General features: G+C 39.3%; 2 protein-coding genes across 4 annotated transcripts; both read right to left on the reverse strand.

Annotated features, from left to right (window-relative positions):
* Positions 1-1,403: 1,403 nt before the first annotated feature.
* LOC100724076 (olfactory receptor 5B3-like) lies at positions 1,404-3,434 on the reverse strand. The gene has a single exon (XM_003464282.5). The coding sequence runs from the start codon at positions 3,411-3,413 to the stop codon at positions 2,475-2,477; it is 939 nt and encodes a 312-aa protein (XP_003464330.3). The 5' UTR covers positions 3,414-3,434; the 3' UTR covers positions 1,404-2,474.
* A 7,783-nt stretch (positions 3,435-11,217) lies between these two features.
* LOC100730253 (glycine N-acyltransferase-like) lies at positions 11,218-22,742 on the reverse strand. 3 transcript variants are annotated; one of them, XM_013146455.2, is made up of 7 exons: positions 22,425-22,742; positions 19,226-19,269; positions 18,078-18,173; positions 15,159-15,266; positions 13,257-13,383; positions 12,104-12,275; positions 11,218-11,697 (listed from the first exon to the last, which is right to left on the reverse strand). In XM_013146455.2, the coding sequence occupies exons 3-7, from the start codon at positions 18,153-18,155 to the stop codon at positions 11,295-11,297; spliced, it is 888 nt and encodes a 295-aa protein (XP_013001909.1). In that variant the 5' UTR covers positions 18,156-18,173; positions 19,226-19,269; positions 22,425-22,742; the 3' UTR covers positions 11,218-11,294. The 3 variants fall into 3 exon arrangements, with proteins under 3 accessions (XP_013001909.1, XP_013001908.1, XP_003464227.1); XM_013146454.2 differs by lacking the exon at positions 19,226-19,269 and adding an exon at positions 19,904-19,989; XM_003464179.4 differs by lacking the exon at positions 19,226-19,269 and having other exon boundaries at positions 22,425-22,741.
* Positions 22,743-23,892: the final 1,150 nt, after the last annotated feature.

Raw genomic sequence — 23,892 nt, forward strand, 5'->3', positions numbered from 1 at the left:
TTCCAAAAATGATGATACAGAAAAATCACCTGATTTCGAAGACAATAAGGAGTAAACAATGTACATCCAAAAAAAAAAAAAAAGAAAAAAAGAAAAGAAAAAGAATGAAAAAGTGGCATTACTGAGTTCTTAACTATTGTTAATAACCTTGAATGCAAGTTATGTGAATGGATGAAATTCTCTAATTATGTAAAAAATGATACATTGCATAAATAAAAACAAGGGCAAAAATCACATGATCATCTCAATAGACACAGAATAAGTCTTAGACAAAACTCAATATCCATTCATGATGAAAGAAAAAGCAAATCCTGAAGAAAATAGATTTAGAGGGACCTTATCTCAATGTGATAAAGCTCACTTAGATCAAACCCACTGCCAGCATATTAAATGACAAAAAATGAAAGCTTCCCTTCTAAAATCATGATGTAGAATCTAAGTGTTTTACAGATGTATCACTTTACCTTAGTGAAGAGAAACAGGAGGGGATGGTTAACGTAAGTAATGTTAGAAAATATGGTGATCAGGAAATTTAAATCTGAAAATAAAGGAAGTTATGCATGAATCTAACACTTACATGGCTAGAAGTGGTTCTCATCAAATATTAGTTAACAGCTGTCAAATTGCTTTATTTGTATATATGATTCCAGTATCTATGAATAGGAGGTGTCAAGTGCCCAGTTTCTAAATCTCAGAGAAGGAAGTTACAGATTTTGCTTGGAACTGGCTTACAGAGAGGGGTTAGCATGAAGTCACGTTTATCTTAATATCAGCATGATAATGAGACATTGAAATAAGCAATAGTTTGCACACATGTATATCTACATATGTGTGGGAATTTTTCTATCTGCCTTTTATAGCCTCAGCCCATGCATTGCTTATCCTATATGTTGTAGTCAGTGACTTAAGGGAACACATGTAAATACAGGACACAAAATTTATAGGATTCTTTCATGTTATTCACTCACAAAATCAAGTGCAGAAGAGTACAAAAGATCTGCCCACATGCTACAGACACAAAGAAACTGGCAGAAGACCAGCCAGAGGCCAAGAGCCGGCAGCAATGTCTCATGCAAGTCCGCATCAAGGATTTTCCCTGGAAAGACCCCAATACCAGGGAAGGAAGCTAGAAAGTTTGCACTTGTGGGATGAAGGATCTGTGCCAGCAGACTGAGGGATCTGCACTGGTGGCAAGAAGCCAATGCACAAGACAAAGACCAGAGCTCCCCAAAGAAACACCAGCCTTCTCTGAACCCCATTGACAAGGACATCAGGAGAACCAGCCTCGGCGAGTTTCTCCAGGAAAACCAGAAGCACCTATGTTCCCTTCCCATTCTCCTTTTATGTCATTTTGGCAACAACCCTCTGGTGGGTTTCCACGCCCAGAATCACACTGACTCATGCCTGGGGAGGGAAAGTGAGTGTCCTGTCGGATGTCAGGAAGGTTGGCACGATAGAATCATACCTGAAGTAGAGACCTGGATGAAACAAGGAGCCCTTTTCCAGAGGGGTTACTTTCCCCACAAGGGCTCCATGGCAGGAAAGTGTACGGGGCTGTGAAAAAGTATCAAGATCAGTGTGGATGGCATGAGGCAAAAAACAGTGGGTATGACAGTAAGGTGACATAACTCAACCAAATGTAGAAGTAAGGAACAATGTTAGGTACCTCCAAGTACCTGCAAAGAGGGGAAATATAGAAACTGCTAATATCTTAAAGAATTTTTAAATAGTGTAGATGTCAGTAATCACATAGTCATAGATCTTAAAATACCTTTGTCTCTCTCCCACCCACTTCGTTATGCTATGGCTAATTCATCCTTCTGACAAGTACAAAGTGAAAATGGATACTCTACAAAATGACTGCAGCCAAGACAGGAAATTTAAGATATACTTAAATTCATTTAAGGTTTACTTAAATTCTGTATCTCTTCATAAAATATGTGAACACACATTTAAGGCTATTAGTATATCAAATGAGAATCCTTAGAAGTTATTCAACAAAGCATAACCATGAGTCACAATTTTATATTTTACTGTCTGGATTAAATATGTAAATTATTTTTGTTAAATCTTATCCACCTTCCCTTTACCTCTGGATAACCTTCTGGTCCCACATGTATGTGCTCACATGGATCCCTGGATGGTTTCTGTTCATGGGATGCATCCATCTCTATTTTACATATGTGTCTCTAGTGACATATAGCCAAAGAAATCCATGCAGGAAGAGTGAAAAATTACCTCCTTAATCAGTATTTCAACAAGCAGAATTCATACACTTAGTACTGCCTCTTCTGTGTTCTTCTTTATGTAATACATCTCTGACAGTGTTTCCCTGTTCTAAAAAAATATTTAAAGAGGGAAAGGCCTCTATTCTGGAAATTCATGTCAATATGGTTCTTCAAATGTCACTAAGTGCTTGAAGAAAATCAAACAAGAATAAAGCTAGAGTATTCCAGACTTCTACAACGTTAAATTCACATGCCTAGAAAATATTTTGCCTTCTCCACCACCTTTTTGAATGCACTCTTGACCTCCTTGTTCCTCAGGCTGTAGACCATGGGGTTCAGCATGGGAATGACTATGGTGTAGAACACAGACACAATTTTGTCCGTGTCCATGGAGTGACTGGAGCTGGGCTGCAGGTACATGAAGATGAGAGTCCCATAGAAGATGGAGACAGCAGTGAAGTGAGAAACACAGGTGGACAGAGCCTTCTGGTATCCTGCAGCTGAATGCATCTTTAGGATGCTGATAAAAATGAACATGTAAGATACCAAGATAACAAGGAGGGCAGAGCAAATAACAAAGCTCGCTGCATAAACAAGAATCATTTCACTGATGTGTCTGTCAGAGCAGGAGAGAACCATGACTGCTGGAACATCACAGAAAAAGTGATGGACCACACTGGACTCACAGAAGGAGAGACTGAATGTGTCCCCAGTGTGGATGGAGGCATTCAGGAAACCACCGATGTAGCAGCCCAGGGTCAGGCATGCACACATGCTTGTGGTCATGGTGCTGTTATAGTGCAAGGGTTTGCACACTGCCACGTAGCGGTCATAGGCCATAGCTGCCAACAGGAAATTTTCCGCAGTGGCGAAGGACGCAAACAGAAACATCTGAGCTGCACAGGCACTGTAGGTAATGACCTTGTTTCCCATCAGGAGCCCAGCTAAGACTGTGGGAGTGACAGCTGAGGAGTAACAGATGTCCACCAGGGACAGGTTGCCAAGGAAAAAGTACATGGGAGTGTGCAAGCGAGTGTCCCAGAGAATAAACACGATCATCCCCAGATTTCCAACCACATTGATGAGGTAGATGAGAAGAAACATTACAAAGAGAAGGACTTGGAGGTCTGGGGCATTGGTTAGGCCCAGGAGAATGAACTCTGCCACTTCTGTCCTGTTCTCCATCAGTGTTATTTGGGAATCAGGAGACATCTGTAGAAAAGATAAATAAAGGAACAGAGCATTAAACGTGTGTTGACTGCACGATTGAAATGCTTTTATTTCACAGGCATTATTCTACTACAGCACTGATATGCATTTCAAGATTTTCCATAACTAAACATGAATTTAATAACAAAATTTAGCATATTATCCACAGAGCCTCAAACTATTAAATGAGATCCACTTTCCATTTTTAAATTCTTAGATAAGTGCAAATTGAGATTTTGAAAATTCAAAAAATTACCTGGTATGCTGATCTCACTATCTTTTCCTACCCTAGTGAATTCATAGACCTTTTTCTAACTAGAACATCGCTAGACTCTTTGACAACTATGTTCCCTGATTCATCAACAAATTTATAAAAGAGAGGAACTGCTAGTTTCTCTTAGATTGTGAAGCACAGGAAGATGAGTAATATACTCACTTCCATTAATTGGCAGACTAATCTGTGGAACTGTGGTGCTGGACAGAATGGTTAGTGTTATGGTCTAAACTAAATTTTAAATGAAGCTGCATTTTAGTTATTGATTATCTCTGATGATCCAAGCTCAGTGTTTGGAGTTCACAGTGACTGCAGATATGGACGATACTGGGACAGCAGGGTCTAGATGACTAGCTGGCTGGAAATACCCAGAGTACAATCTTATGCACAGAGCTGAGGTTCTGGGATGAGGTACAGTTCAGCTCCACGCTGAAGAATTGAGAGCCTACAGTCCTAACTAGTGTTCTCTAAACTAGGCTTTATTCACAGACAAAATTAATATGGTAGTGACCTTACCTCAAGGTATTCTTGTGAGCACTGAATAAAATAATCTAGTTTTTAAAAATAGTCACATGCTCTGTGTTTGGCAAAGCTGGATGATCATTATCTGTCCTATCATTGCAGGGGTGCAGTGATGGCTCAGGAGATGACAGAGGTGCACAGCAAGTTTGCTTCTGAAACCTCACACTTCAAATTGCTTCTTTTCCACCCTAGAGTCACTGAGATTTTATATACCCATGTATAATACACACCGTCACACATGCCCCAGCTGACTGGAGGCTTGGTTCATTTCCTGGAGCTGTTATTTTGCGAACATCATACTTCAAATCTGTATCTCAGCTTGACTGAAAGAATGTTTTTCACTACTTTCATGTCATAGCTGAATCACAATTAGTGAGAGTTGAAAGGTCATAGTTTGTAGGTTACTTTTAGCACTAAGATCTATTTTGTTGAAAAGGCTGTGTTGAAGAGTTTCATTTGAATCTTGTCTAATGCAGCAACAGTCCTTTTACATACTTTTATTTGAATTGTAGACTTTTTTTTGGAGTGAATTCATGTTCTGCCCAATACCATGTTTTGGTTTTTTCTCCTGTTCCTTTTGTATAGCTGACAAGCTAGCCCATAACGATACACACACCCACCTTTGGTTCTACATTCTACAGCATACAATAAGACACATGTGTGACTGCATATTTATACCTGTCTGTATGTGCATAAAATGAGCATTATTATTTCCTTCTTCTGTGATGGCAATTGATTATTTGTGAGGTTCAGTCATATTGTAAAATTCCAAAATCAGAGTGAGGAAGATTCTAACTTCATTATTTAAACCCAGTCTCACCCTAATCAAAAGCCCTTGCTTTTAGCCATATTATTGTATCCTAGGGTAGATTTACCCATAATATTAAAAATGAAGTTACAGAATTTGGAGTGGAAACATTAAAACAAATCAAATCTGATAATTCATATAGATGCCTTTTTAACAGAAAGAAGTCATTTTGCTCAGTTTTTCCTATGAGAAAACAGCTGACAGTGAAAAAAACCAAATTCCCTTTGTGGTAAATCAGAGCCTCATCTATGATGATGTTTTGTTAATAATTTTAGTGAGCAGCATGAGAATGTTTCACAAGTACACTAAACTCTCTAATGATGGAATTTTAGTATCTATGGTGTGGCTTTATTTCAGGGATTTAGAAAAATTGTTCGAAGTCTATCTTTGTGCTCAAATAGCCTGTAGTAGTTATGTTATTACTGTTTTTTCACGAACTACACTTTTCACCGAAATTGTATGTTGACTATGGAAGCTTACCTCACTTCTTGAACCAAAGTAATGGCGGATTCTGAGCAGTGAGTTTAAAGTCAGAAATTGTTCCACTGACTAATGCACAAATACTGTTAGAGAAGCTTTCTTGCAGGTAAAAAGTTCAGCAAATGCTAAGCCAGCAAAAAACTAGAGGAAAAAATGCCAATATGCATTCAGGCCATGAGTCTGTCATCCTATACCTTTGAACAACTCATTTGCTCCCTCTTTGTTTGTGAAGTAAGTTCCCTTCCATGTAGTTCACGGAGCTGTGTTTGTGAGTTGCAAGGAAAGGAAGGTGCACAAAACAGCTTGGTAACTGGTGACTTCTTTGAGGTCAGTCGATACAATTTTTTTTATCTTGGTTACTTTCATTATCCATGGTTGCATATTCCTAGTGGATCTTTAGTTCAGAAGAAAGCCTGTGCATACTAACGAATATTAACACTGGAACAGATGATGACCAGCACTGCCAGCAGGCAGTCTCATCTTTTTTAAAAGAATCACCTGGCTGCCCATTGGATGTCAGAAGGTACACAGGGGAGCTGGAAGGAATAACAGCAATACAGCCCTCTGGAGAAGTTTCCCATGAGGGCATCTGTAGTTCCTCATCCTGTTTTTTTCTAAGGAAGAAACAGGTAAGTTATGTGTTTGACTTAGCTGTGTATTTAGAATATTCCCATATATGTTTCTACATGTTTTAATTGGTACATCCTTTGCAAATAATAATGTGTATACAAGTTAGGATATTGCTGTAAAAACAGAGTCAATTATATATTCATGTCACCACTGCTGTGGTCACCTGTAGTTAATCTTTATGAAACTTCTTCATAGGCAGATCCTTTTCCCATCCACAGTACTTGGCAACTCTAAATGCCCTCTCTCTCTGAGTCTCTCTCTCTGTGTCTCTGTCTCCATCTCTGTCTCTGTCTCTCTGTCTCTCTCTCTCTCTGTCTCTGTCTCTGTCTCTCTGTCTCTCTGTCTCTCTCTCTCTCTGTCTCTCTCTGACTCTGTCTCTCTCTCTCTCTCCTCTCTCTCTCTCTGTCTCTCTCTCTGTATGTCCTAGAATATGTAGACTCTGGTTTTGCACCTAGTACCTAGAATACTATTTCTGAGGATCAGTCCTATTATTACCTGTGCCTCTAATGAAAGCTCTTATTGTAAAGTTAGGTTCCATTACATACTCTTTACCCATTATTGTCTTTCTCCTCATTTGAGAAACATTTGTGTTATTTTCACTATTTGTTGGCCACAAAAAGAGATGGCCTAATGAAATACTTTCCTTCAGTTTTGTTTCTTCATTTTCTTCAATGTGTTTGTGTGTGTGTGTGTGTACACTCAGATAATAGCCTGCAACTCTTTCTCTTTCTGGGCAGCTAGAATTGCATGACACCAAAGTTTGAAGAAAACATGAAGGAATAAAAAATACAGACCAATATACTTCTTGAACATATACACAACAATACTAGAAAATGCTATTAAATGAAATCCAGCAACATAATTGTAAACTGTTGCTCTATAGAATTTATTTCAGGAGTATAACATTACTTAATGTATGAAAATTAGTAGATATACAAAAATTATTATAATGATAAAAGTTGTCATTTCATCAGTACAAGATAAACTTCTGTCAAACTTTTGCATTCATTCATGGTAAAAGTATTTAGAAAGCTAGGAATAGAACTGAAGGTCTGCAACCTATAAGGACTATTTATGAAAACCCACAGCTGATATACTCTAAAGTGAAAGTAAAAATTTCCCACAAAGCTTGGTGTGGTGGCACATGCCTGTCATCCTAGTACTTAGAGGCTGAGGCAGAAAAATTCCTGCAACTTCAAGATCAGCCTGTGATTCATAATGAGTCACAAATACATAAGTGCATACATACATACATACATAATTCCCACATAAGATCAGATAAAGTGGAATTTTACCATACCTTTTAAAGTTGTGCCAGAAATTTTATCCAGAGCAAGTAGGGAAGAAAATATAAATTAAAAATATCTAATCAGAAAAGCAGAACTAAGATTATAACTACACTTACATATGACTTTAAATATAAAAATTCTAAACATAAAAATCTATTAACTAATAGTCTTACTGTTAACTAATAGTCTTCCTCAGAAAAGTGATGTGATCCAAGATCTTTGAATAAAATCCAGTTATTTCAACTTACTGGTAATAAATAATTCAAAAATAAAATTAAAATAATTTCACTTATAGCAGCATTTAAATGAATCAAATACACAGTAGTAAGTTTAGCCAAGACTTCTCTTTGAAAGCTGCAGTAAGTTGCAAAAAGTTTTAAATTTTTAGATAACTGAAAAATGTTCTTTGTTTAGGGATTGGAAAACTTAACAACATTAAGTGACAACACATCCATCCATTGTGACATGTACAGGTAATAAAGCTGGCATCAAACTTCTGATGGGCTTATTTACCTAAATAGAAAATCCACTCCAAAAATACATATTGAACTGCAAAGGACTTTTACTAGCCAAAATAATCTTGACAAAAAAAAAATAAAGTAGGGTGACTCATGCTTTCTGATTTCCTAGTTTTTTATAAAGCCAAAGTAATTATAGTCATGAACAAATTAAATGCACAGAAAAAAGGATCTATACTTTTGGCTGGACTGTTGACAAGTACATCAAGTTCATTCAATGAGGAAACTGTTCTCTTGTGCAAATTGTTCTGGGACAAGGGTAAATCCATGTGCAAAAAGAATGAAGGTGAACGCATTCCTCAGATAACACATAAGCCACAGAAGTATCTGTGGCTTATGTATAAGAGTCGAAGCCAAAATACTACTAGAAAAAAATATAGATAAAAATTCTTGATCCTGGGGATAACATCAAAAGAAAAAGAAAAGACAGATGACTTATAGCTAAATAGATAAGTATAAGTATAGATTGCAGCTTGGTAGAGGAGGAATTTCACGAGGGAAACAGTGATCCTGTGGTTAGACCACACCACGTGTGTCAGTGGTGAGACATAGCAGAGGCTCAGCCAGCTGAGGTGCGATGATGCCATGTTCCCTTGGGGGTCTGCAGGGCAGGCTCCTCTGTTAGGCCACGTTTGTGAAATCAACTGGTTTAGGAGTGCAGAGCAGTGTCCTTTCCCTGCGCATTTTGCTGTCCTCTCCATCTCAAAAAATCTTCAGGTCTCTCTCCTCATGCTGGTCTAATGAGCCCGTTTTCTATACCTGAGTCCCCTCTTCCTATTTCAGACTCACTGTGACCCTGCCTCTTCCACCTCTCCCCTCCCCACTGCCACTGCCACAGGGAATCCCTGCAGGGAGAAGGGCAGGCCTCCCAGCCACTCATAGAAATGGCAGCCTGCTATTTTGATATTAAGACACTGAACTTTGGACTGTTGGCCTCCACTTGGTGATTAATACACTCCTCTTACCTGTCTGCAACACTGCTGGTTTAGATGCTGCATCCAGAGTCTTCAATGCTGAATCTGCTGTCTTGCTTTCTTTTCCCCTGTTATGATTTGTGTCTGGGTGTCCTCCCAAAGCCTCAAGCAGTCATGGAGGTGGCTGAGTCTAGCATTTGTGATTGGTTCATTGCCTAGCACTAGGATTGGCTGTAGGGGTGCTGCCCCCATCCAGGGGCAGGTAGTCAACATACTATTTAAGGGAGGGAAGGAGTCATGGTTTCCTCTTTTGTCCTTTTTGTGCTTGCAGCTTGTGACTGCCATGAATGTTTGTCTTTTAGCCACACCACTCTGCTCGCTGAGCCAATTTGGTACGAGTAGAGTGGCATAGTTGTCATGATGGTACCTGACCATGTGGTTCAAGATTGGGAACGGCCTGTGGGAAGAATTTGGGAAGGTTTGGAGATGTTGCCTGAAGGAGTAGAGCTGGAATGTCTTAGGCTGTTTTGTATGGGAGATTCTGGTCAGAGCACAGAATACCAGAAAATCAGCAAAGACCAAGTTCAGAAAGTTTCTGCTGGAAAGGACTGCATTATTTGTTGGATTCCAGAAAATGTATGTTATGGCTTGGTAGAAAGTTTGCTTGCATTTTGCTTGTGTCAAGAGACCTTGCCTGAGACTAAGATTAAGGGCAGCAGATTAATCTTACAGAAGAAATATCTACGTAGTCAAACACTGATGTGGTGGTATCACTATTTCTGGAGGATTTTAGCCAGATTTATGTTATGAACCAAGAACAGAGAGCCCAGCAGCGTAATTTAAAACATTGTGAGTTCTTCCAGGAATGAAGCTTCAATAAGGTTGTAGACTGCAATGACAGAGCTGAGATCTCTATTGCTGAGAAAGAAGAGGAAATATAAAGCACGGCACTAGGGCATCACAAGCAAAAGTGGGTCCACAAGCTTTGCAGCCTCAAAACTGCAAAAGTGAAGGATTGTACTTCAAGGAGAAACCCACAGAGCACTGTGTTTCAGAGGGGCAGCAGAGGCCACACCAGGTCTCAGAATGGCAGCAGCATAGAGAAGCTGTTCCTCACAATCAGGTTGAGAATACTCAGTGATCCAGGTACTCAACCTCTACAGCTAAGAGAGAGGAAAGCTTGTCTACCACTCCAACTGGCAGCAGATCTTGGCATCATCCACATGACACTGGTTTTAGATGCATGGAGAATGCACAAGTTCTGAGTTGTAAAAGGCTTCCAGCTGGATTTCAAAGAATCTGAGAGGCCAGGCAGTGTGACCTTGAGAGGCCAGTGTGTGAAGCTGTGAGTGAGAAACCAAATGTGCAGTGGAGATCACAGAAATTTGGAAAACCTAGCAGTGGGACCTTCTAAGAAAACCTATAAGAACAAGCCTAAGAGAAAAGAAGCTGTGGAAGCTAAAACCACCAGAAATACCATGGGGTGGAGTCACTCAAGACTTTGGGAGCTCACAACCAGATTGCTTCAAATACTGACAATGGACTTAGCTCCAGGATTTAGTTGGCACTGCGGGATTTTGGACTTGTTTTGATTCCAATCATTTGTATCACCATTTGTACCTTTTTAAGAGGTAATATTTATGTTGTATCCTTGTATGTTGGAAGGGTTTAATTTTGTTTTCATTTGTATAGGATGTTATAGCTAAGACTTTAGCTCTTGGAGGGGTTTTGGAATTTGGACTTTTTAGCAATACTGAAAGTGTTTGTACTTCGGCAACTCTTGGAGATGGATTAAATGTCTTTTGCATAAAGGATGTGCATGAGTCTTTGGAGGTCCAGGGGTGGAATGTGATGGTTTGTGTCTGAGTGATCCCCCCACTGAGGCCTCTTGTAGTCAATGGAGGTGGCTGAGTCTAGTTTGTTGTCTGGCCCTGGGATTGGCTGAGTGAGTGCTGCCCCTCCCCCGGGGGGGGGGTAGAACTAGCATACAATATAAGGGTAGGAAGGAGGTGTGCTTTTCCTTTTTGCCCTTTTTCTCTTGTCACTTGCAGCAGCCGACATCCTAGAAATGCGGGAAGCTCAATTCCACTGGGCTTCGTACAAGATCAAGGCTTACTTTAAGTTGAGCAACCTAAGGGAGGTCCATAAGTGATCTGACCATGTGAATATGGTGCTTGGGTTGACCATTCACATTACTTACTCAAAGCCAAAAGAGGGCCGGCTTTTAGCTCAGTGGCATAAGGGCCTGCCTGGCAAGCAGGAAGTTGTGAGTTTGATCCCTGTTACAAAACAAAACAAAACAAAACAAAAAAAACAAACAAAAAAACAACCCAAAAGAGCCCCCATCCTTTTTTTCTTATTAGAGTGTATTCTTTCTTTGTGTCCACCATTGACTGTCCAGGCCCACCCAACACCACCAGCCTCACAGAGGAGTACAGTGCCACTGGTTCCAGTCACAGGACATGGGGATATGATGCAAAGTGTAACTCATTTTCTGCATGGCCTTGTTGCTCTTGTCTGTGTGAGAGTAGACAGGAAAACCAAGCTTGTCCATAGTCTGGCCTAGTGTGTAGACAACATAGGAGACAAGACCCTGGCTCCGGTACTCAGGCAAGGTGCCTGCTACCCGCGTTTCTCCAGTCTGGTCCATTAGACACCAGGATGCAAGTTTACCGTCAGGCCCCAGCAGACAGAAGCTGGGGAAAGTCTGGATACAGCGCTCGATGAATCTCTGGCTCCTCTCATTACCACCAAAGGCCCAAAATGTATTCAAAAAGGCAGCATGGGTAACATTTAGGGGTGAGAGCCTAAACATGTCTTCATTGCTGTGGAGAGACAAAGAAAAAAGCAAAGTCCATGCATATAAAGATACGGGTTTGTCCTTACCTCTGTCCCCTGAGAAACTGCTGAGGAAATAGCAGTAACAGAGTGCAGGAGTATGGATGAGCTTGCAATGAGTGAGGAAGAGGAAGAAAGCCAATGTGGTCAGAGGAGTGGGCAAGGGGGAGGAAGGTCCACGTGGGAGACCAAGGTTTGATTTGTTTCTGGTAAGTGTGGAGATAGTGGCTTATTTAAAGCAGAGTGGGGACATGCTCTGAGCTGCACTTAAAAAATATCAAGTGCTCTGTAGAATGCATTTTAGGGAGGCTAAAGTAAAAACAGGGAGAGAAGGAGGAAAGGGTGCTTTAGTGGAAAGTTGGAACAGTACAGAGAGATAGTAATCAAACTCACATAGCCTTGGGCTTGCCACCACTCGGGGATAAATTCTTTGTATCCAGGAGGGAAGGGGCCAGTTTCTTAGCTGTCTGAGATGCCAGATAGAGGAAGTTTTGTGAGTGTTTGACTTGGTAAGATTTTGACTTTGCAAGATTTTGTATCACTTCGTTCAGGTCCGATTGTGAACCTAGATGGGTTTATAAAGAGTCATGATAGGTTTAAGTGCATTCTAGGGAGAAGCTTGCAGGAGAGCAGGAAATATCAGAAAACCTTAGTACTGGATGTAACGCTGCTGTTGGGTGTCTAGTTACTTGGAAAGAATTTGTGTAATTTCCTGTTTGATATAAATGAAAGCATATTCAGTCCTGAATTCTTTCATGGTTGTGTTCACAGTGTCAGTATTAAGACTGGAACTACATTTTCTGGACTATGTAATTATGTAGTTTTGATAATCAAAGGTGATGAGATACAAAAATGGTAGCCAACATCTACTGAGCTATGATTGTAATGTGATAGATTCTTACAGAAATGACTTTTGATCGACCTTGTCACCTGGTATTCATTCCCCGGAACAGTCCTTTCCTACCAATGCATCTGGCCTGGGCTACCTGTTTGCATTCACCAATGCAAAAAGCAAATTCAGTGCAAGGAGGGGATTAATGGTGCTTGTACCTTGGGCTTCTCTTTCTCTTTGTTCCTGGTTGTTTTGAGACTAACATCACAAACACAGACCCAGGCTGGCTTGCAGGTGAAATACTCTGCTATGCTGCTGTCATCACAGGTAGCAGACACCATCCTCCATCCTCCATATTTATGTGAGGCCAAGCCAAAAGAGGGAGGAAGAGTTCTCCCATCAGAGGATCCACCTCGCAAAGATGAGCCCTCATTGTTGGTTCCCTTAATTATGAGTTTTGCTATGCAGCAAACAGCAGGCTTTTCATAGTCCAGGGAGGGCAGCAGCAAAGCTCTGCTACTGGCACCCATCACTCTAAGATTTCTCAGGATAGCTGCGAAATATGCCAGAATTTCTTTGCGATAGTTAATGGCTTTGTCTTTTTTCTTCCTTTGCAGTGGGCTGAGGGTCTGGAGGTCAGAGGAAGGGAGCTAAGTACCTGTGAATTTACCAGGACACAAACGTCAGTCAGTATGCATCCCATCACTTACTTACTTTGAATTTGGAAATGTTGCTTCCAATTGATGACTTCTGGAGAGGCAAGGAATTCCTGAGCGTTTTGAGGGTCCCTGGAGTATACTTGGTAAGTATTGGTATAGTGATCAAGGTCATCTGTCATCTCCTGTTATGAAATAAAATATCAGTTATAGGTTGTGGTTGTAATGCTAGTTCTATCATTCTGTAATATGTTTTACGTAGTGAAATATTAGTATTTCTTTGCTGCAACCTACTTTTTCTGAATCACTCAAATGTTAAGATCAAAGTAAGAGATTCAAATATTCAACTAATAACAGAAAATTCCAGAACAATGCTCATCCTCTACGCATATACTACAGTAACGTTTCAAATGAAAGGCCCACCTATTTTGTCAGTATTTTATATCTCAATTGTTCCCAACATAGGGAAGATAAAAGCAATGGATGAAGGAAAGTTTCTTTTGCTAGAATAGATTTGACCACAACTCAATCCTTGCAGAACGCAAGCTACGCACATGGCATTGTTAAAGCTGATGCAGGTAACTCTAGATTTAAAGCCTCTATTGGTGCATAATAAAACCATACAAGATGAAAGCCACCAGAAATGCTGCCTTTAAAATACTATGGTCAAACCAATTATAATTTGAAGAAACAAAACACATTCAGAAAGTCCTCTTCAAATTACTAAATAACAGACTACTTGGAAAAAGGAGACAGAAAAAAATATTACTATACAGGGTAGAATTAGAGAATATTTTTCAGTAGTGGAAATAGTGAACAAAAATATACTCGCAAGTCAGGAAAGACACTAGAGATGTCATTTATTGTTTAAGATTAGGCATAAAAGATCAAATATTTATTTCAGTTCCATTATAATACTAACCTGTACTTCTCCATTTTATATATTGATTTAGTCTTTTAAAATATTTTGCATTGCGTTTAAAATATAATTCTGTATATATTTTATGTTCCATTGTTTTTGTCTTGTATCATATTTTTAAATGCTAGTTGACTTTTTAAATCACATCAATTGTGATGGTTTTTATACGCAGTGTCTGTTGGAGTAGAAGTCATGCGTGGCTTAACACCGGGGATGTGTTCTTAGAAATGCAGTCTAGGTGATTTTGTCTCTGTAAAAATGTCATAGACTGTGTTTGCAGAAACTGAAATGAAGACAGTGTCCCTAGGTGACATGATCTCGTGATACCAATGTCATCTATACCATCCCTTATTGACTAAAAAGTGATTATGCAATGCATGATTCTGTATATACGTTGTGGAATGAACAAATCTAGCTAATTAACATGTGCATTACCTCACACTTCACAATTTTGTGGTGAGAACAATTCATTATCTCTGCATTTTTTGATAATTAAAGTCATTATCTATAATCACCATGCTGTGCAGTAGCCCTCTAGAACTTACTCCTCATTTCTAACTTGTATCCTTTGGCCAACATTATCCCAACTTCAATAATCACCCAACCACAGGAAACTGCCATTCTGTCTCTGCTTCCACGAGATTCACTGCTGTAGATTTTCACATATGATGTGTCTTTTGATGCCTGATTTATCTTGCTTAACATAATAGCTTCCATGTACATTCATGTTATCACAAATTGCAAAATTCCTTTATTTTTATGGCTAAGCAGTATTCCAGGTTTTATATATCATATTTTAAAAATCCATTCAGTCATTGATGATCACTTGGGTTGACCCTATATCTTGACGATTTTGACAGAGATTGCACTAAATCAATTACTTATAGGTTCTTGGCAAGGTTACTTCCTGAGTTCAGGGACTTGTTAACCCCTGCTGTGATTTATCGCTGTATCTCTAGATTTTACTGCTTTGCTAGGTACATAATAGACAAACAGCAAATCTGAACATGGAAGAATATTTGTTCCATATCTGGCACTTACTTGCTCATGAGGGCGGATAACTACTGTATTAAAATCAGGCCACTTGTCCACCAAGGCTTTTAGATTGAATGGATTTCCATGGTTAATGTGAAAGACAGTCCCATAAACCTGCAGGATGCCAAGAAAGTGAGAAAGGCAGTTTAGTAAGAAAGAATGGCAGAATGCTTTGTTTCATCAGGACAAAGATCACTTCTATAATAAATAACCAAATAGATAATTTAGGTCAACAAGCTCCACGTACTTCTTCTTCTTCTTTTTTTTTTTTTTCCGGTACCAGGGATCGAACTCACGACTGCCTGCTTGCAAGGCAGGTGCTTATGCCACTGAGCTAAATCCCCAGCCCCTTCCATGTACTTCTTTGCTTTTTAAAACTCAGTTCCAAGACTTTTCCTTTCCATCAAATGTGAATCATAATGCACAAAGCACTCAGGCAGATAAAATTAATGATTTCTAGGAGCATTTTTCTTTATTTTGGAATTTAATATTATTTTTCTCCAGACTTTCTTCCATTCAGGCACAGTGAAAAACTTTATAAAAACAAAACGAGCAATAGTTGTTCCTCTTCCCCCACTGAATGTTTCTATTTTGGCAAACATAAAAATTCATTTTTACTTACTAATGGTTGAATATGGTTCCACTATATGGGCATTTCACAGTTCACTTAGTTACTTAGCAATCAATTACCATTTAAATGTATTCAACTTTTCATTTTATGAAATAATTCCTCCTACATGTTTGGATAAAAATCTTTGCATGGGTATCTACTAGTTCCTTAGACTATCCAAAAGGATAATTTTTGATTCAAAAGTCATATGCATATTTAAAACACCTTCACCAATATTCCCCATTACCCTCTAGAGAATTAAATAAATTCCTATCTGCTGGCAGAGGCCTTAAACTAGTGCTAAGGGAATAATCTTGGATCTCATGGCCTGGATCCAGTCTTGGATTCCCACCTCCACCACACTGTACTGGGTGTTGGGAGAGAGAGAAAGGAAGAGAGATGAGAGAATAAGCATGAATGAGAGAGAGCAAACCTGTGGATGGTAAAAGTCTGTATTGTTGTGAGACTGAGGAACGCAGTAGTGGCTACCATCATGGACCTCATGAAAGCTACAAACATAAAGGAGCATCAGATACCGGCATGAAAATATGCCAGGGACCAAAGACTGAATAGATGTTGTGCACTGTGATAATGCCCATCATGCAAACAAAGGATTTAAGGATGATGTCAACATCCTCACCCACATCAACTACTGATGTGAGACCAAGAGGAAAAAGAAGATAGACACTATTTCTAAGTTAATTAAAGCTAATTGGAATTAATAATAAGTTCTAATTAAGCTATTTTTTCTACTGAACTCAGAACATAGTGAGCAAAGCATAGGAGAGTAATTACTACCATTTGAATCAGTTGTAGTTGATAACTTTAATGAAATATATTTAGCATCTAGTACTTAAAGAATGGAGATATTTTCTCAATGAGGTTTCAAGTAAGTGTTGCATAATCGTGAGTTCTAGGTTACATCTCCATTAAAAGTACCTAGCATACAAGTGTTCTGTATTACCAGTAGGGAAAAATGCACGTATTCAGTTTACAACCAAAGAGTCGAGGTCAGCCTTCCTGAAAGCTGAGGAGCCCAGAGAGACACTCTCACCACACAGGTATTCCAAGAAAAGACCACAGGGAATCATCACGTGTTTTCTCAAAATGTTTGGAGTACATGTAACACAGAGATAAAGGGAAATTTATATTATAAAATTCTATATCATAAAACATTGAATAAAAGCTTTTAGGTTAGAGAATTTTTAAAAATCATCAATCCCAATAAAATATCTCAGATTACAGTCAGTAGAGTCTACCTGACATAACAGCCAAGAAAAATGAGCTATTGTTCCAGGATTTGCCTGAGTATTAAGAATTGTAGGATGGAAGTGATTATATAGTATGTAATATTAGTGAGTTCCATGAAAGTAGATGACTTCAGTAGATGTGATATCATTTGGGTAATAATTAAAGAATACAGCAAAGTGCCTTATTAAACTGTTTCCACTGAATGAACGTTAAAACCATTTGATCTATAAATAAAAGAATGCTACATTTTCTCCTTTGTAATAAGGGAATAACAAGTCTATTAGAGAATGATGAAGTTTAATGAACTCATCTTATCTAAAATCTTACATAGGAATTATATATAACATTGTATAGGAAAGGATGTCCTATAAATAATTTCTAAGGTACACAAATTTATAAGTAATTTTCTGCTAAAAAGACACACACACAATACACACTAGAGTGGAATCCTCCAACATTTACAAAGTTGATGTAAAATAAGAGCAAATATCCAAATGTATAATTAGAGTTGTTCTCACACAGTTCTGGATGTAAATATTTATGTACATTCATTTCATTTAATCTTAAGGTTTCAAATCAATTGTATAAGGATAAGGAAGGTACCAAAGGCACCCGATAGGGATCACGCTCAGAGGAATTGGGAAATCAAAAAATTTAAGTTGAAATAGGAACTGATCTGTTAGTAACAGCAAAGAGACTCATGATCATTAACTCGTGAGGGTCCACCTCTCACTTGGCAAATGTACTTCAAAAGTAGACATTAACGAGTAATTAAATGTTAATATGTAATCTCAGCTCATTCTGGAATAAAACTCTAGGAACATTTCAAAGGTTATTGTTAAAAATTAATTGGAAAGAAGCAAGAGAATGATTTTCTCAGTCAGTGTGAATGCCTGAGCCTCCTCTTCATCCTCCATGAAACACACATACTAACAAATGTCTTGCAGATAAACCATACACATTACATGGGATAAATATAAAATAGTGCCTGGCTCAAGACAGGTGCCTTCTCTCCTCTTTCACAGCAGGTCTCGCTCCCTCCCCTGGGCATTTCCCTTTGTCACCTTTAAGGATGCCGGAATGCGCTTAATCAGGGATTTCTCCAGCATCTGCAACATCTGTGCACCTTGCAGTGGAAACATCTTGGAGAACGGCTTGGCCTGGAGAGATAATCAGGAAATACCCACGAATGAGAGGAGCAGGACGAGGCTCGGAAACAGAAGTAGAAAGTTCTTTAGTGATTGTCAAGACTTCATTGAAGTCCTCATCAACTCTACGGAAACACAAGACTGGTTGAAGGCATAAGAATCTAGTCTCTTTGTGAAATTTCCAGTTACCTTTCTTATCCTTACTTAAATTCTAGCCATTAGTTTCACTTTATATTACCAAGCACATTTTGAAGCATAGAACGTCTTATGAATTTCACCTGCTGTCAGTAATCCTTCCGGTTCTTCCAGAAACAAGCTACGTAACTTTGGAAAAGTGACTTAACCTGTTGTGGCTTTATTTCCCCAAAGCTAGATGAGATAATAAATTAGCTAACACATAATGTTTGCAATGATTACATATGAGATACACACAATGTGCTGAGTAGAGCAATGGTCATATGAAAAGTACTGAATGTGTTGATTGCTACTAATACTACTATTACTCACTTCCCTTTCTTTCTGTCGCTTCTCCCCACTTGAGTTACTACAGTGTATGATGTTTTTATGCATTTATTGTATTGCAGGGCATTTTCACATTGTTTAAGCACATACAATATTTTTGAAAATTATTATGGCCCAGTCATGTTCAGTGCTGATACTCTTGTCCTGTCACTGAGCCTCACACCGTTTTTGAGACTGTCTTCACCTCTCAGCCTCACTCTTGGGTCTGTGACTCTTGGTAGCTTTACTAGGTGGTAGGAAAGCAACGTGTTTGCAAATTGGATTCACTGCATCAAATCTGGCTTTTCTAAATCTGTAACATCTCAACTACATAAAAAGAACCTGCGTCACCATGGGCTGTCACGCAAGTGTGGCCTTTGGTGGACAGAAAAGTAGCTTGAAGTGACAGTAGAGAGAAAGTGCTGAGAGCGCTGTCCTAAGCCTGGCTCCAAATGAGAGGTCAGGCTCTGGACCAGCACCGGATAACCCTGGGATTTCTAAAAGGCAGACAGAATCTGCTTTTAGCTGATATGAGGTAATGGGGCCTGGATTAATCTTCCCACCTGGAATAATGATGGATCATGCCTAACATCCAGCAGTGTGGTCTCTGAGAAAAGAAAAAACAGAAACAGAAATGTGGCTCCCGGTAGAACACTCATTTCACATGTGCAAGTTTGCTGGTCCCATCACCAGCACCACAAAAAGGAAGCAAAACATTATCTTAAAAATGAAAAGAAAAAAAAAAAAAAACAATGGTACAGAGTTTCAAAACAAAATAATAGGAGATAAAAGCTGGTTAATACATTGCATATAGATAGCTATACTAGTTGTCTCTATTAATTCACTGAAAAGAACAGTTTGTGCTTTATTGTTCCATTGTGTGATCATTTTTTTTTCATGCCCTTATCGTGTTATTTGAACGATTACTTTGCAGATGACAAAGAATTTTTTGGTGAGTGCTGAAACTGTCTCGGCTGACTGGAGGCGCTGTAGGCTGCAGCTGGGACCCTTGCCAGGGCTATCTCTCTCTAACTGGAATACACAAACTAGTTTGGGCAGATCAAAGTGCAAAATCAACACATTTCCCACAAAGGTGGTTAGGCAGCTCAGGGTTGGATAGACAATGAGTCCTTTCAACAAATGGTGCTGATTTTATTATTACATACCCCAGATGCCTTACTAACAGATTCAAGCAATTGTAAAGTTTTGACCACAGGTATTAGGAGAAACTCATTGCTTACTGCGTGTATTTCCCTTTCTGCTGCTGTTCTCACCACAGCTCGCTTATCTGAAGCAGCTCACTGCGCCACTTGAAGCCATTAGGAATCTGAGAAAGTAATACAAGCAGCCCTGAAAACATAGTATTTTCACAGAAAAGCAGCATTAGAAAATCAGCCTCAAAAGGCCACTTTGTGATCATAGTGGAATTGTATGAAAAATACTTAAAAACTCAAACAACTCCATAATCATGTGGATGTAGAGACAAAAGCAAGCAAGAAAATGAAAAAAGGCCCAGATGTCCTCTGCCTGGTCCACGTGCCAGTGTTACTGGCTTCACTCTGCTCCTCCCCTTCTGCTCCTTTGATGACAGCAGTCCCCAGAATTCATCCTGCTCTCTGGCAGGATCCAAGCCAGATGGAACCTTGTTTCCTTGAAGTCTTTCCCTAATCATTTCCTGAAGCACCTCTCATCAGCTTGCAGTGAAGGCATCACATTTCTCCACGGAATGCGATTTTCCTAACCCTGACAGCTAAGGCTCCCAATTTTGTCAGATGAAGAGTGATATTCTGTTGGCTTTTGACTTGAGGTTTCCATGAAACATAACTGCTGGTCTCTGAGGTTTAAGTTCCTGCTGCCTTGTTCTCTGCTGCCTTCAGTTCCCCAGATCTCAAGCTCATCTCCTTCAAGAGCCCACCCCCGGGACAAGAGGCTGCATGAGGCTGCTATGTGAGATGTTAAACCCAGAGGATGTCATGCTGCTTGCATTTCTTGAACTGCACAGTTTGGACCTGGCCTCTAAAGCTATGCACATAAACAACTAAGTGCAGTGCCCAATAGATGGAACAGTGAGATTTTTCAGAGAATCTGACACTGCCGCCATAGCCAGCGACACAAGGCCGGGGTGACAACTCAGGAGTGAACCCCAGAATATTTGACCCCACCATTCTAGAAGTGGAAACAAATCCAAAGAAAAATAAACAGAGAAAAATAAAGTTTATAAAGGGACACTAACATAACACGTGCTAAGCAAAATTCTAATGCCAGAAGTAGGAAACAGTAATAAAATCTAGCAGGGCAATGCCACTCTAAGGCTTTGACAGAATACACACTGGTATAACACATCATACATGGAGCTGTACAAGAGGATGTTAAAATAAAATTAGAAAATGCAAGACAGGAAAGAGCTCACATGTACCTACAGAGTTTAAGCACAAATCTGAAACAACATAGGCAAATAGCCTGTGTTAGTAGCATTACAGGTGAAATATTTCAAGTAACACTTGTTTGCTGTATGATTTTATTAAACAGTCTGGTCTGTATCATTGTTAATGCTTTCCTGACTTTAAGGAGAATCATCTTTCCAATCAAGGAAAGGACTGCCTGCCAGCAAGGTAACCGGAAGGGTAAGAGGCTGTCCGGTTTGCAGTGCTCTCCACTCCCCCCGTGTGCCTCTGGAAAAGAACCCAAATCTCTCCTTACTCTTTCCCTAGTTGACAAAAGATGCTTCACAGAGTGTTTCTTTGCACTTCACTAGCTTCCCTGGACAAATTAGATGTCAGATACATATTTTATGTTTTTTAATTAGAAAATGCACTTCATATAACTATTAACCCATTTTTCTTCTTTAAATTGTTTCTTGATACAATAGATAGGTATAATGATCACACTCATCACAGGGAATTTGTACTTGTACATGATATATCTTAGTTTCTTTTTTTCCCCCATCCCCTTCTCTTCAACCTCCCTTTTCCTCATTTACAAGATTTTGTTTCCATTTTCTCATGTTTTCTCATCTTTTCCTTTCATCCTCCTAACTCCCCTTTCCCTTTGAACAATTGCACATTGATTCCTATTAATTGAACATATTAATGAGCTTTGCTGTGATATTTCCCTACCTGCCTCTGTTGGGTTTCAATCATGTCCCTCCTTGTTTCTTAAACTGAAGTTAATCCTTTTCCAACAGCATATTTATCTGCATGTTCTGCATATAACACAGTATAAGCATTGTGTATTTTTGTTTTGTTTCATCTTATGTGCTGACAATCAGGACCTTGCACTTGCCAGGCAGGCAGTGTGTCACAGAGCTGTATCTGCAGCAACAAGCACGGTGATTTGACTTTCTTAAGATGAATGGCATGCCAAAAAGCAGGACTTAAATCTTTTCTAAAATAAACATTATCACTGGGCATGGTGGTGGGTGCATGCCCATAAACCAGCACTCAATAGGCTGGAGTAGGAAGATTGCCATGAGTTTGAGGCCAATCTGGGGTACAAAGTAAGTCTAGGTTGGCCTAAACTACACAGAAAACTCTGTACAGACAGATATATCTGTGATACATATATTTAGGATATAGCACATGATCTTATGGAAAACATATAGATAGTGAAAAAGTTATAATTTTAAGCATGTTAACATACCCCAGCATGCCATTCCTCTTTGTGTATACCCAAAGCAAGTAAAATCTACTTGTTTAGCATAAATCCTGTATTTTACTAACTATAGCAGGAACAGTTGGTTCCTGCTTTGGGATGAGTGCTCACCTGAAATGCTGTGTCCACACCTAGTTTCACAGATGCTCCTAGGCTTGACTTCTGGGAGATGAAAGTCCCTCTGATACAGCCAGGTCAGTAGGATACTGAAGAGTGAGAGTTTGGTGTGTCTCTGTGTAGAGACTGCTGAGCTGAAGCTTCAGTATGGACTTTGCACCCAGATGGCAAAATTTTCAAGGTTTCAGCTTTTTCCTTCCTCTCACAGTCTCACATTGAAAGAATTGGCTCTGCAGAATCAGAAGGTTGATGTGTTTTTTCTGAACTTCTCTTTCCCAAACAACACACTACCCTTTGTCCCAGTAGGTGCTGTGACTGCTTTACAAATGAATGATGCATAAAATAAACAGCTTGGAAACAGGAACAAAGGTCAGGTTACATAAGACATGCTTTAATCTTCTATTTACTTTATATAGTCTTCAATAAAAACAAGGCAGAGGAAGAGATACAAATGAAATCTGATGTGCAAGATTTAATCTCTAATTACTTTTCTTACACATATGCAAAAAGAGGATATTACTTCCAGGGAGTGGCAGAAGCTAGCAGGAGCCTCTTTTTTTGACGATAAGTTGTGCATTGATTCCTGCCTGTTTTTTTTTTTTTTAAAGAAAAAAACCCCAGAAAAACCAAGAAGCAAACAGTCAAAACAAAAAACAAAACAAAACAAAACAAAAAAACAACAAAAGCAAAATGAAAAAAATAACAAAAATCAATAGTGATATAGGTTTTCAAAACAAGATGATAAGAATTTAACATGATAAGATGATAAGAATTTAAAACCGCCAGAGTGCCCATGCCACAGCCTGAATTTCAGGCCGTGTTGAGATTTCCCCACCAGATGTTTCAGTCCACAGTATGGATTGTATTTGGATGTAAACTCTCATGTGATCACAAGTGGGGTCTTCCCGGGGTGGCTGGACCTGGGGTGTGTGCGTCAGGGATCAGGGATGTGATTCTGGGACAGATTCACAGTGCCATGCTGGGATTAAGGTTGCCTACTGTGGGTGTGAGTGTTACCCACTCTCGGGCTGGGAAGCCTGGATAAGCTGAAAGGAACATAATGAGGGTGGCTGCTTCTTGCTCTCTGCTTGTAATTTGCTATTTGCTGCCTCGCTGCCTTCTGCCTGCCACGAACTGCTTGTCCTCTGCAGTTCTTCTCTGCCATCTCACCTGCCTTCAAACCAGCCAACTAGGAACTGAAGCCTCTAAATACAGGAAGCCAAATAAACTGCTTCTTCTTTGGGTTTTGGGCAAATTGTCTCAGCAACAAGAAGAAAGGAAGTAAGACAGTAATCTCAGAAAAGACTTGGGACACAGGCATAATGTAGACAAGGTTTCTTTTTAAAATTTATTTTTATTTTGAGGAGAATAAAAGCAAATGAGAGAAAAAAAATGGGGCCAGTCAAAACAAAAGAATGAACATAGTACGATTTACAACCAAAATACAAGGTGATCTAAAGTG

Source organism: Cavia porcellus, unplaced genomic scaffold (assembly GCF_034190915.1).
Source record: "Cavia porcellus strain 051 isolate PalLab524CR breed Dunkin Hartley unplaced genomic scaffold, mCavPor4.1 scaffold_17, whole genome shotgun sequence".
NCBI classification, from domain to species: domain Eukaryota; kingdom Metazoa; phylum Chordata; class Mammalia; order Rodentia; family Caviidae; genus Cavia; species Cavia porcellus.